Here is a 14,448-nt window from a genome sequence, read left to right on the forward strand (position 1 = left end):
ACAAACCCTCTCTGAGTCAGCCTCCTGGCACCCCCTGCTGGTTGTCCAGAGGTCACTGAGCTGAGTCCTGGGTACATGGTGAGCTTGCCTCTCATCCTGGGTGATAGAAAGAAACTAAGACTGTCTGGTGCCCTGTGAGTAAAGTTGGAGTGAGATGAAGAACAAAGTTGCCTTGAGCTCCCCTCTAGTAGAGAGAAATAGTGCCCTGGGAGGATGTGTGCTGGGCACTGCCTGCAGAATGGGGAGGCTGTCTGTTGCTCCTGACTGAGAGTTGGCTGGGGGAGTTTTGAACACTCCGGAGAATCTGATGAAATCTCAGACACCCCACCTTTTCCAGACAGTTTCAGAGGGTTCCCAGGCCCCTGAACCCAGTCCACGTGTCTCATGTTTATGTCGTGTTTGACCTCTGTGCACTGTGCATTCAGGATCCTAAAAATTAACAAGAATGAGGAAAATGGGAGAATTTAAGTTGATACTGGCATAAGTTGCATTTCTAGAATTCTGCATACTGACAGAAAGGAATTATGACATCTTCTTGGGCTTGCTAACCCTTTAAGAATAGAAATCCCTTTTCCATGTTAGTTGACAGTTCTTGCTTGCCCTCAGGGGCTCTAACTCTGAAATAACTCTCATCTGTGAAGATAACTGTGGTTCTTTCTCATGTTCAGATTTTGCCCAGTGATGGAAAAGATCAGTTTTCTTGTGGAAATTCAGTGGCCGACCAAGCCTTCCTCGATTCCCTCTCAGCAAGTACAGCTCAAGCCAGCTCATCAGCTGCCAGTAACAACCAGGTAACTCTTACCCCGTCATCCTGCTGGATGCGACTGGCTTTACTGAGCGCAAAGCACGTTTGTGAAAGCTTGTGCTGCATTATAGCTATTGCCATTCCTTGAAAGCGTAAACAGAGTAGCTGTTGACGTGTTATTTGTGTGGCATTTCTTGCTGGGTTTTAACAAAGACTGTTTTTAGAGTTGATGATTAACTAGAAGGCGGGGGTGTTCATTGAGAGTTGCTTGTAAAAGTCTGGCATGGTATGAATACAGACCCCATAGATTGCGAATATCCTCTCACTTGAGGGCGAGGAAGGAAAAGGGTCCTCTGCTGAGGCGCAGCGGTCAGGGTCAAAGGTCTGGCTGGAACAGGACCTGATTTCTGTGACCTTGGCACGTTACTTGCACTCTCAGCTCGAGCCCCCTCTTGCAGATGCAGTGCATGTACAAGTGGCTGTAGATCCAGCAGTTGGTACCGTTATGGTGCTGCTTCTAGAAAACTGAGAAGAATGGGATAATTTGAGAAAACTATGCTGCAAGTTCACAGTAGTTTTAAGGAATTTGACCAGTTCAGGTGACTCTGCCTGGTTCGGTTATTGCTCAATGATTATCCAGAGCCAGTGTCTGTAAGAAAATTGAGAAGATGGATATGGAAGTGTTACTGCCTCCTACATCTTTAGAAATGAATGGCCTTTAGGAGATGTTACTTCTTGACATTTTTAACTACATAAAAGGCTTTAAATTAGGTAAAGCCTAATAATCATATCACTTATGATTATTTGCTTACAGCATATTTATATCTTAACCTTTTAAGAGAGTTTTTCAAAGTACTGTTACCATATGTTAACTGCAGATTTTATACATTTTTAAATAGCTTTTGTGGACATCCTAAATTACACATTGTCTGGCTCGGATATTTAAAATTCAGAGGCGAGGTTATCACCAGAGTTGAGCATTCTCCCATATTTTGTTAATCTGTAATACGTAAGGATATTGGTCAGTGACTGGGGTAGAGGTAGATAATGTGGCTGCATCATCCCAACCCCCATTATGATAAAGGGTGAAGAAATAGTAGCTAACCCTTACTTGGCGTTTTACCAGGGATTCTTAGCCTGGGAGCTGTTAACGTTTGGGGCCTGATGCTCCCTCCCTGTGATGACTAGCTGCGTCTCCGGCCTGCACTCACCGCTCTCCCTGCCTCCCCCCACCGCTGCCCCAACCCCGGTTCCAGTCACCAAAATTGTCTCCAGTTGTTGCCAAATGGGCAAAGTCAACCCAGCTGAGAGTCACTGAGTTTTACAAAAACATCAGTGAAAGGGTTTGCATTAAGTAAAAATGACATTTCAATGGAATTATAATGAGATGATCATAGAATAAGTGAAGGAAACAAAAGATGGGAATATTCATCTTATTTTAATTCGGGGACCTGTTGCAAATATCTCAAGGTAGACTGAAGTACTTTAGCTCATAAACACAGATTCAAAATCAGGCTCAAATTTTATGTTACGAAGAAGACTCCTCAGTATTTAAATGTAACAATATAAACTGATCAGCGTAAGTGTAATTTTTTTCTTACAGGTTATCTTGAAGAAAATATAACTGACTTTTTTTTGAGGTTAGGTTTTACTAATCCAATCTGACATTAAATCTAATCAGATCCTTTGAAAGCAAAGAAAAAAATGAACCAAAACAAGGAGTAACAAAATACAGAAGGCATGACCATAATGAATTAATTAAAACATTTGAATAAAAATACTTTCAGCAGCCGTCTATGCTCTCAGTTATCCGGGATGTGAGAACAACTTAAATGGGCCAAAACTGTGGTACGTTCTATAAATGCCATTATTAATTGGCAGCTTTTAGAAATGCGGCTGTCAGGTGTGCCCGTTATTTCATTTTCTGAATGTCAGTAAGAAAATACTATTTTTGTTCCAGGGATACGCCTCTTGGGCCTTTCTAGTTAGTCTGGCGTTGTGTTAGTTCCCAGAGGACAGTTTTATTTGGAGATAAGTGTGTCAGAGGAGCCAGGCCTCTCCTCTCTGCCGTCAGGCAGGCAGGGCCCCCCTTCAGCTCGGTACGCTGTGCACACTCTCTAGTCAGTATCCCTTGAGTCTCCTCAGCACCACTTGTTTTCAGTTTGGCCTTCTTCCTGCACAGGCAGGTTAAAGCCTCACATTCAGCTACTGGTTATCCAGCTTTCTGACTGTTGTATCTTTTAAACCGTATCTTTTTAGAGAGATCTCTCTAAAAGGTAACATCCGTCTGCAGATGTTCTTGAATAACTTATTTTGAGCCTGTTATTTTTTGATTTGTCTGAGTCTTCACTGACTTTGTATTTTTAAGCTATACTGCATTTCACAGTAATTAGTTCATACATTTATTTATAACTTAATATGTAAAATAGCACTTCCTTTTGTTTTTCTTAAAACTCCTAATTTCAGGTTGCTTGGGCTACCTTCTGGTTCTAGCTTCTTACTGAGCAGTCACAGAGGTAAGTGCAGTGACTGGTATAGAGGTAGATAATGTTGGTGCATCATCCCAACCCCCGTTATGATCTCTTTCTTTCCTCTCTAGTATGTACGGGAACCCTTTACCTGTAAAACACAGTCCAGCCACTTGGCTAAGGTAGAGACGAGAACTGTAAATGTCAAAGGAGTATAATGCATTATTCTTTAAATGTGTTGGAACAATTTAATTTGAAAAATGATAGAGCTGTTTTATTTTTTTAAGTACTTGGAAAAAATATAGGTAACATTTTTTTTCATTAACTTTGGAATATAGAAGGTCTTTCTAAGCACAGCACAATTTCTAGCAGCCATTAAGGAAAGAATTGATATATTTAAGTCAAAAAGCAAGGGGCTTCCCTGGTGGCGCAGTGGTTAAGAATCCTCCTGCCAGTGCAGGGGACACGGGTTCGGGCCCTGGTCCAGGAAGATCCCACATGCTGCGGAGCAACTAAGCCTGTGCGCCACAACTACTGAGCCTGCACTCTAGAGCCCGCGAGCCACAACTACTGAGCCCGCGTGCCACAACTACTGAAGCCCACACGCCTATAGCCTGTGCTCTGCAACGAGAAGCCACCGCAATGAGAAGCCCATACACCGCAACGAAGAGTAGCCCCCGCTCGCCGCAACTAGAGAAAGCCCGCGTGCAGCAACGAAGACCCAACACGGCCAAAGATAAATAAATAAAAATTTTTTTAAAAAGTAATGTTCAACTAGGAAAAAAATTTCTGACATGCCAGAGATGTCAGCTAATTCTGTTAATATACAAAGAACTCTTGTAAATCTGTAGGAAAAAGGTAAACAACTCAGAAGAAAAGGGCAAAGGATATGAACAGACTTTTCATTGGAAAAGAAATACGAAGAACCAATAAACATAGGAAAATGCTCATTTTGAAATTCTTCTATCAAATGAGCAGAGAATTAAAATGTTTTCACTCCTAGTGTGAAGAAAGGCGTGTTCAAATAGGCATTCTGGTATGAAGCTGGTAAAGGATAAATCGATGAAGCGTTTTGGAGGCCAGGTTGATAATATATATTAATATTTGAGGTGCATCTGCTCTTTGACCCAGCACTCTGAGTTGATCTTACAGCTCTACTCTCAGAACACAGCCATCTGGGCAGCAGAAGAGGTTTCCTGCAGCACTCTTGTAACAACAAAGCCTAGAATGTGTGCCTCATCAGTAGGGGCTGGTCAGATAGACTACAGGACAGCCACACCATGGGAAGCAGGGCTGCTTTTAGAAGAATGAGGGTAGCTTCAGATATACAGATATGGATGAATGGGCTTTTAAAAAGGCGTATCACTATGTGTAATGTTATCTTTATTGTGTTTAAATATATACACACCACAGATGCAAATTGTGTAGAAAAATTATTGAAGGATATCCAAGAAATGAGTCAGGTTCTTGTTTTCTTTTTCTATTACAGATTTTAAGTTGGATGAGGACAGCTATTGCAGTACCTTTAGAAAAGAAGAATGGTTTTTAGTGGTTATTACTGGTTTCATTATTAGGCATTTATCTGATATTTTGCAGTTTCAGGAGCATTTCCTGTTAGTAGCTGTGCCGCTAGAATGAATTAACCCGCTGGTGGAAATGTGTTAATAGCCGTCCTCATTTGGGTTTTCTCCCAGCTATTAGTGTTTAAATTATAGCATTGATTATAAAAAGGTTCTCAGTGTAGATTTTTTTAAAGACTCTTAGATTACTGCCTCTTTGCAGAACTTACTTTTGAGAAATTAATGGGAAGTTTTTGTTTGTACCTTTAAAAGAACAATGGGGCTTAAACATTAATTGAAAGTTGTATAAACCTGGATGTTTTTTCTGAAGGTTTTTGACTTGAGGGATTTATTTTTCTATGCTTTTTAAACTAGAAAGGTGTACATACTTGGAATAAACTGCTTCTCCTTTTGTTAAAATTCTTGTTGCTTTCCTTATCACACTGTATCCCAGTTGCCCTTAGCTATATCTCTGTTCTTCTGTTTCACGGTTTCTCATCCCATCCTTCCCCCTCTCCACGTGGGTTGGTGCGGTGGGAAGCCTGGTGTAACGTTTGGTGTTAGAGCTGGGTTGACAGTCTGGCTGCACTTCGTAAGAGTCGTGGCTGCTTCCTGAACTATCGGAGGACCAGGCCACTGGTATAAAGTGGTGTCAGACTCACGGAAGACATTTAAGAAATATTTCCTTCTTTTTTCACCTCTTCCCTCTCCATGGAACAATCTCAATCCACTTACCCTTTTTTGTTCCAACCTGTCTCCTTCTTCTACCCTCTCTAACCGTGCAGAAGATTCCCTTAGAAATATCTCTCCAATGTTGAATTTTCTCTGCAGTTTGCTCAGTCTCCAGCTTCTTGTTCAGCATCGCTATCTGCCTGTCTCCTCTGTATCTCAGACTCTGCATGAACAGAATCACTCATTATTTCCCCACAAATCTAGTTTCTCTTCCTGACTTTCCCATTTCTGTTTCTCTGAAAGGTTGCTTTTTTTCTATGCTCTCTTTTTCATTCCACTTTAAAACCCTGAGTGCCTTTGCGAGCCATAGTTATTGATAGGAGTGTCCTGCATCCTTTAGATGTGTAAGGGCAGGAAAATGCTCGGTTTTAATCCCAGACCTTGCCTAGATTTTATTCCCGGATCTCATACTTGCTGTGTGACTCACAGTGAGCTTCTTAGCTTCTGTGTGCCTCAGTTTCCTCATCTGTAAGACCTCAAAGAATTGTTGGAAAGAGTAAATGGAAAAAAGTTCTGAAGTGTTTAGAACAATACGTGGCACTTAGTAGGGGTTTAATTATTTTTAACAGTTTGGATATTAAACAAATGCTCAAAGTTAAGTGGGTATTTAGGGACATAACATCTTTTTGATTATGTAGAGATTTTCAGTGTGATGGTATTTGTTATGAAGGAACTTTTATTTATTAAGGAATGAGAAAGGAAATAGTAATTTTATGTTGGAACTACATTTTGCTTTCGCATTTCTCAAAAAAAAGTCCATTTTTAGGCCATTTTGTAGTCCATTTAAAAATAAATCAGCAAAAGAAAACTTCACAAAGGCTTATTATTTCATTATCTCAAATAAGGTCTGTAATGCTGTGGACTTCTCATAATTGCTTACTGAGACTTTCTCTTTACAAAACCCCTGTTGCAAAGGTTCTCTCCATTTCCCCACCCTGTCTCCCAGCCACACAGGAATCCCTTTTACTCAGTTACAGGGCATTGTAAGGAGGGTTGTGCTCATCTGTATACAGGATTTGTTGACATTTTTCTTCAAAACTGAATGAGGCTGGTGATGTTAACCTTCCATGCTTTCCTGATCCCAGACCCTTGCCTTACATAAGACAGCTTTGTGCATCTGGGACCCATTCAAAAATACACACTGGCGAAATTTATTTTTTAGGATGTTTTGTTGCTATTTGGCTTTATCTAACAGGAAACAAATGACAAAAGCAAAGGGTTTGTTTTGTTTTTACCTTATAACTGCCCTGGTGAAGGGCCAGTCAGCATTCTTATACGCCCAACCCATCATCAGAGGAATGTCTATAAAAGCCCATTTCACGTGGACCTTTATTAGACAGATCTATCATATTGTCTTCTGCTACTTATAGCATTATCCTGTTTGGCACATAAAGCTACCTATTTTAAAACTTTGTGCTAAAAAAATAAGTAAATTCTCAAAGCTAGTACAAATATTTTCCATTTTTTAAGGCAAATCTTATTCTTTTAGTTTTCTCTATTAAAAAAATAAATACCTGGAATTGTCATCTGTGGGTTCAGAATGTGAATTAATAAAGGATCTGTTAAGTCATTTAAGCTTTTTGGGAAGTAATTTCCAGTCAGTAGTATTGATGTGACTGGCTACAAATTGATTTAATCTGTTGTGATCTAGCCTTATTTTTTAAAGAATGTACAAGTTTTATATTTCTATAAGGGGTTTTTTGAAATCAGTAGAGGTTCATCTGTAGAATTAGATGATGTGCTTTTAGCAAAAGATCTATAAATAACAAAACAGGAAATTTTACAAATTCTGTCTGTATTTTGAGCTGAAATAATTAGGCTTTTCACATAAGACAATTGTATACCTTCTGTAGGCCTTTTTGAGAACGAGAAACCTTTGTCAGAAACTGATTGAAATGTTCTCGGTTTATAGAGGAATCCCATTATTTGCTTTCTAGTCCCACTTCCTAACACAATTGGCACATGGTTATTAAACATTTCATGAATGAGAAATGTCAGATAAAGACAGTTATGCCTCAGTCATGCAGATAAGGTTCAGAAAACAAACAAAAACATCATAACCTCAGCTTTCACAAAACCAGTAACTTTCCATTCATTTTTGTTGTTTATCCCTGGCCGAAGTCTTACTCTGGAAGTTCCTTCCCTCCTTCTTTCCTTCCAAGCGTATATATTAGGGAATGGCAGTGTAATCGACCGTAGCAACATAACCGATAGGGTGTAGATGTATGTGACTGAGGATTTCCTTGTGTGGTAATAAGGGGGGCCCTCGAATGAGGCTTCCAGAGCCTTTCCCCTGAGAGGATAATACGCAAGGTAGTGAGCCCGTGATCAGCAACTCTTCTTACCTGGTAGATTTGTCAAACCGAATGGTCCGTGTTGACCTGTATTGAACTTTGGGCATCCTCTGTCAGGAACCAGGTGGGCAGCGGGAGCTCTACCTACTCATCAGTATCTTTTGAACCTTTATGTATTCTTTGTACTCTTGTTTGCTGGTTTGGTAGAACGCCAAACAGAAAGCAACCTTGATGAAATATAAGTTAACTTTCTCATTAATTCTCAGACCTAGATCACCCTTGGAGTCTGAACTAGTTCAAGTGGGCACAGAGAGAAATAAAGGCATCTGTTGCCCATCTCTCCATCTGCCCCCAGCCTCTCCCAGTGTTGTCTCATGATGTGTGCAGTGAAAGTTCTTCTTAGACCATGTCTTGAAGAACTGGGAAACCAGAAGAACTTATTTCGCCTGAAACCAGCAGAACATACTGGGAAACCAGTGAATCAAGTCGATCTAACTGTCGTTTCCAAACAGGCCCTTGCCCAGGTCTTACTGCATTTTCATTGATGCCTATTGTCAGAAGTAAGAGTTTGATTCTTACTCATCCTGGTGGCCCAAGGATGTCATATAAGAAGCAAAGTAACAACAAAGTAGCAAAATATAACAAAACCAGACCTATTGTCTTTGTGGTCAGCAGTTGCAGACTAGTGTTTTGTTTTGTTTTGTTTTTCTTTAAAAGAAAGTTACTTGGAAACAGTTTAATTCTTTCAGTTTAAGCTTTTTAGAGTGGGACCAGAGCAATGCTCAGTCTAGGGATATTTTTGCCTCTGTTGAAGCAAAAGCCTTTTCAGCGCTGTACCTGCTGTCACCCTTATGAATCATGAGGTTTTCCGTTTTGGCTGGTGAGAACCATCCTACTAAGGGGTTGATACTTAACCTTTCATATGGCAGCTCCCTCACGTGCGTACGCTGATCAGTACTCACCTAAGGCCCGGGGTCCCGTCCCGCCCCCCACTCATCTCCGGAGGTCTCTGTGTAGCTTTCTGCTTCTCAGTACTCTGCCCCAGACTCCCAGCTCTGTCTTCTTAATTCACAGAGACCAGTGGTCTCTGCATGGGTTCCCCGTCCCTGATCCATGGCCTGGAAAGTCTCTCTAGGCAGAGGTCAGGTCCTTTATTGCCTGACGTCTAATGATCTGAAGACAGTTTCACATATTTTGTCTTTTTTAGTTTTAAGTGGAAACGTAAACTGGATCCCAGTTACTCCATCTTGATTGTCTTCTTTGTGTATTACTAGTTGACTTCCAAAAACAAGTTTATTTACATCTACAAATGGTACAACTTTCTTCACAAGAAAGTTGTACATGAAAAGTGCATTCTCGTAACACTATATAAATGTTAATAGTAATGACTTCCCTACTAGAGAGTTGTGGGGCTGGGATTCGAAGCCTGGAAATTGGGCTCCAAGGTTGTCCTCCTAATAGCGATGCTGATTTGGCCATTGCCTAGCTCCACAGGGTGTATCAGTTATCTGTTCTCATGTTGACACTGCACACCAAGGCAGTCAGCTCAGGAGCACACAGAGTTCACGACCTCGCGGACTGTTCTGTGCTCTTAGCCGGTCTTGGTAGGTTCTCCGTGGCTCTGTGGTTGCAGGAAGCTTTGCTCATCTCACATGTTTGGTGGCTTTGAAAGCCCTGGTTCAACATTCTAACATTTTTAAAAGCTTGGCTATGTTTTTCCTCTGGAGTTTTTTTTCATTGGCTGTATGACTTGCATGATATTTGTTCCATTCCTTCTGTGCTGCTTATAATTATTTGTAGTGCTTCAGTGACACTGTGTTATGACAGCAAGAGTCTTTAGAATATATACTAATGCGCTGAAGACAAACCACTGCTATACAGGAAGGGCTTTGCTTTTTGCATGTAATCTTGGTGCATGGGTGGCATGCTGGAATTTTCCGGTGAACTTAGCCCTGCTATGCACTTGCTGCTGTTAGCTTTGGTATATACTCTTTTTTTCCCCTTCGTTTACCGAGCACCTTTTCTTATTTTAAGGTGGATATTTTGGCTCAGATTGGTTGTATTGAAAGTCTCAGCCAATCACCACCTTCTTCATCTTCTCCTTCTCCTTCTTCTTCCGTAAATAAGGTAAAATTCAAACTTGAATGAAAGAGGAAATAAACATTTAAAACCCCTAGAAGTAATCCTTTTTTTCCCCAGTGAGGTGATTGTTTCAGCTAAAGTATCTTACTAAAGCTCTTCTTGGGGGCATGGCAACATAGAATGTGGGACGTATAGGAGTTGGAAGGGCAATTGGGATTTATACTTTGGAGACTTTTGATGAGACTCGATTGATGGATTTATTCCATGGACAGCAAGGTCTAATGAAGGACTTTTAATCACGGAGTTTACAGAATCTGGTTGGCTTTGGTACCGTAAAAGGTGGGGAAAGAAGAGAATGATGACATTGCTCAGTAGAAAGGAGTGGGGGGGCTGGGAGAAGAGGATAGGAGAGCTCCCTCAGAGTTTGAAACCTTAGCGGAGGGACATAATGCATTATTGTGCGACCAAATGTCTGCAGGTGAGGGACAAAAGGGGTTCTTGGAATTGACGGCAAAGAAGTCAGAGGCCGAAGGATCATTAAACCAAATCGTTGTGTAGCTCAGTTTGTTGCAGTGGGGGTTAGGCTTTGAAGAAAAGCAAGATCTCAGCATTTAGCACACAGAAAATGTGCCAAGACCCCCAAGAATTATGAGTTGCTTTGGAACTTTATGGCAAAACAGTTCTGTCTTCTTCCCCTTTCTCTTATGTATCTGAAGGAAACAGATCTTTGGCTAAAATAGAAAGTATCCTAAGTGCCTATAATCACTTATTTAATTAAAAGTTTCTCTATTAATGTGATCTGTCATTGAAGCCATGTGGAAATATAACTGATCTTTTCCTTTAAAGCATAAACTAATGGGGATTTACTCAAAGATGACCAGTCTTCATTCTTCTCTGTATACTCTAGATGAGCCCCCCGTGTCGTAAGGTAACCACTACTGAATGCATACCACGTGCCAGATATTGTTAGGTGCTTTATATGCATTACGTCATTGAATTCCTACAGAAATCTTATGAGGAAGTTTATGATGTTATATCCATTCTATAAGAGTGGAAACTAAGAGAAATGGAGTACATTGCCCAAGTTCATACAGCTAGTAAGTGGTAAAGCTGGGATTCAAACCCGGATAGACAGCCTCGAGAGCTTCAGCTCTTAACCGTTGCACCCATGAGAAATTTACGTCAGTCAAATTTCTACAGTTTCATAAGGGATTTAAAATTCAACCAGTGGACCAATGTTCTTATCCTTGCCCCCTTTTACCCCATACTATGTATTTGTAAGATGCACAGCTTTGCTACGATTATCTTAGGAATACCCTTCTCTCCCCACCCCTCCATGGCCGCTCAGACTCCGTTCTCTGTCTTTCTGCTCTACAGGCTCCTTTCAGCGGGTACATTCAGATTGTCTCATGATGTAAAGACAATGTAAATGTATTTCTTTGTTTTGTCTTATGAGGTTAGGATAGCTTTTAACTTTAGAGTGCCAGACGTAGAGAATGGACTTGAGGACACGGTGTGGGGAGGGTAAGCTGGGATGAAGTGAGAGAGTAGCATTGACATATATACGCTACCAAATGTAAAATGGATGGCTAGTGGGAAGCAGCCGCATGGCGCTTTGTGACCACCTAGAGGGGTGGGATAGGGAAAGTGGGAGGGAAACGCAAGAGGGAGGGGATATGGGGACATGTGTATGCATATGGCTGATTCATTTTGTTATACAGCACAAACTTAACGAGACACTGTAAAGCAATTACACTCCAATAAAGATGTAAAAAAAAAATGAGAGTGCTAAAGGAGCAAATGTGTTGACTGCATGGCTTCTGGCATTAGGGAGTATTTAATTTAGTTAGAGTGGGAGTTAGGGGGCGAGTCGGACATAGTCAGTTCCAGTGCAAGGCAGGTGAAAATCCATTCATAATAGAGATCCAGACAAACACGTGAGTGTTTGTGAGTGGTTTAATTTAGCAAGTAATTTACTAAACGCTTACTAAGTGTAGGCCCCATGTTCACAGGCAACAAGAAAGCACTGGTGAGCCTGATGGGCACAGACCTTCTCTTGTCCCTTGCATGCATCCTCATGGAGTTCAGAAGACGATGTTTGTACATGCAAGTTTTGTTTGTTGGATTTTCCAACATTTGCTAAAACTTAAAGCATAGGAAAGTTAAGTGAACTTCATAGCGAATAATCATATACGCGCCTTCTAGATTTTACCATTAACATGTTACTGTTCTTCATCACACATATGTCCGTCCCTCTGTCCATCTGTACCTGTCAGCATCTTGCAGCTTTTCTACAGGGTACTGATAAGCTTTCATAACTGGGAAGGCACTGTTATTTTAAGAGCGTATGGCAGTGCTGAAAATCACTTATTCTGTGGTCGTCCACAGTGGTTATTTTCCTAGAAGAGACTCAAGTCAGTATACGTGAGGAAAATCTGATTTCCCTCTTTGTGAAATAATAGTAATGTCATGAAGGTTAGATGCATATCTAAAGAATCATAGATATAATAATCTATTATTATTAGAATAATACCTACTTCATACAAATGACCAAGAGGATCACAGTTAGCCACTTTAAGAAAAATAAAAAATTTGAGTCTTCGCCACTTTATGTAAGGCACTTTGAGAATCTTTTAGGGGAGATGTTTGCCCGTGACTTGCTACTGGGAATGACTAACCGATACGCCAATAACTCTAACGGAAGGCTAACTTTGGGAGAAAGTGGAAGGATGTGACTGAATGTCAGCCAGCAGGCGGAGGCCAGCGCCCTCCGTGGGGTGGGACTGGGCCAGAATCTAGGAAGGTGAGGTAGAAGGCTTTGCATGCAGATGGAGAGCAGAGCCTGAGCAAAGGCAAGGACACAGGAAAGTCTGGGAAACTGCGGGCTGAAGCACAGAGTGAGGGTTAGTGGCAAGTAGTGAGGACAGGCAATGTCATGGAAGGAAAAGTTAGGATCTTAATTGATGGCCTAAGGAGTTTGGTCAGTGAGGTCTAATGAATGGTTTTTAATTAAAGTGGTTGATAGAATCGGGAGGGGTTTGGTGCCCTGAAAGGAGGGGAAAGAAAAGGATGAAGACATTGAAGGAAAGCTGGAAGAAAGTAGAGAAGAGGCGTGGACTATTGTGTGACCAGATGCCTGCAGTTAAGGGACAGACAGGTTATTGGGAGTTGAAAGCAAAGGAGCCAGAGGCCGAAGTGCAGGAAGGGTGGGTTCAGAGAGAAGCAGACCATGAAGGCTTTGTGAGCTGGTTGTTAGTTATTGATATTAGAGGAGGGACCCTGGAGGTCACCTGAGAGAGAGAGAGTGAGTAAAAAGTCAATGATAGAAGCTGGAGAGATTGCCAGTTGGTCAGGGTTTGAAAGATTTATCAGTAGGAGTCAAGTGGAAACAAAGTAGAAGGAATGTTCCAGGAAAAAAAACAGAGAAGCAAAGTTATTAGATTTGCCAACAAGGATTTCATAACCCAGGTAGAGAGCTAAGATCGTACACGTAACCAAATAAGATAGCAATTATTGTAAACAATGTATAGACAAAGTAGTTTTTAAAAGAACTATCATGTTACGTGTTTCTGCCCTAATAAGTTTTAGTTTTTTAAGGTTACTTGGTGATGAATTTCATATCCCATTTCTTCCTCAATATTGATGAAAACCTTCTTTGACAGTTTGCTAACACGATCTTACTGTCATGGCAGTGCTGAACTTTTACTCATCCTGTTGTTCTAGTTATGGCCCTTCTGTTCCTTTTCCTCAGTAGTTTATAGAAATGCTAGACAATGAATGCCTGTACTTACTGTCATCTTACTATCCAAAATTTCTGTACCTTTTGAAGTTTTTAATTGTAAAAACAAAACCTCATAGTTTAGTTTGGAAAGCACAGAGTATATATATTGCTGAATAAAACACCCCTACTTAAAGAAAACTATGGAAGGAAGGGCTTCTCTTAAATGAAGCGTGATTGTCAGGCCCTCAGCACGGCAGCCTTCATTTCCAGTCTGCCCTGGAGTGGCTTGAGAGTAACTCCTCATCAGCCGTATGTTCGAGAAATCCACAGTCATAAGGATGAATGTCTTTCTGCTATTAATATTTGACTTCAGGCAGAATCACTAGTAACTTCATTAATATTTCTTGAAGGTATAGAGATGTTAGAATGAAATCATAGTTCCTTTTGTAAAACATATACTGTTTTTGATGCTTCTGGTAGGTGGCAGGCAGTTATCCACCCTGTATGTCAATTGATGAAGAGTGAAAAAAAGACCAACCATGATAGCATTCTAAAACATTAGAGAGGTGTATGAGGCCGTTTGGGTAATTTTCTTACAAATCTCAATCTCTCTCTCTCTCTCTCTCTCTAACTAACCCCCAAATTTTTATGTGAGAAGGAAGACCTGAGTAAAGAGAAAAATTTGCTATTCCATGTTCTTGAATAAATACATTCAGTATTGAAATTATTTTAAAGGCACTATTTGTTTTCCCTGAGTTTATCTGTAAATTTAAGGTGATTCAAATGAAAATCAGCACATTTTTTAAACTTGACATGCTAATGCTAAAACTAAAGATTGTTTTAGTTT

General features: G+C 40.7%; 1 protein-coding gene across 4 annotated transcripts in view; it reads left to right on the plus strand.

Annotated features, from left to right (window-relative positions):
- SNX9 (sorting nexin 9) overlaps positions 1-14,448 on the plus strand; it is a 136,921-nt gene that overhangs the window by 87,739 nt on the left and 34,734 nt on the right. For all 4 annotated transcript variants that reach the window (XM_060283783.1, XM_030853065.3, XM_060283784.2 and 1 more), the window contains exon 4: positions 669-791. In XM_060283783.1, coding sequence (XP_060139766.1) covers positions 669-791 — 123 coding nt within the window. The remainder of the gene's footprint in view (positions 1-668; positions 792-14,448) is intronic.

Source organism: Globicephala melas, chromosome 14, assembly GCF_963455315.2.
Source record: "Globicephala melas chromosome 14, mGloMel1.2, whole genome shotgun sequence".
Classification (NCBI taxonomy): domain Eukaryota; kingdom Metazoa; phylum Chordata; class Mammalia; order Artiodactyla; family Delphinidae; genus Globicephala; species Globicephala melas.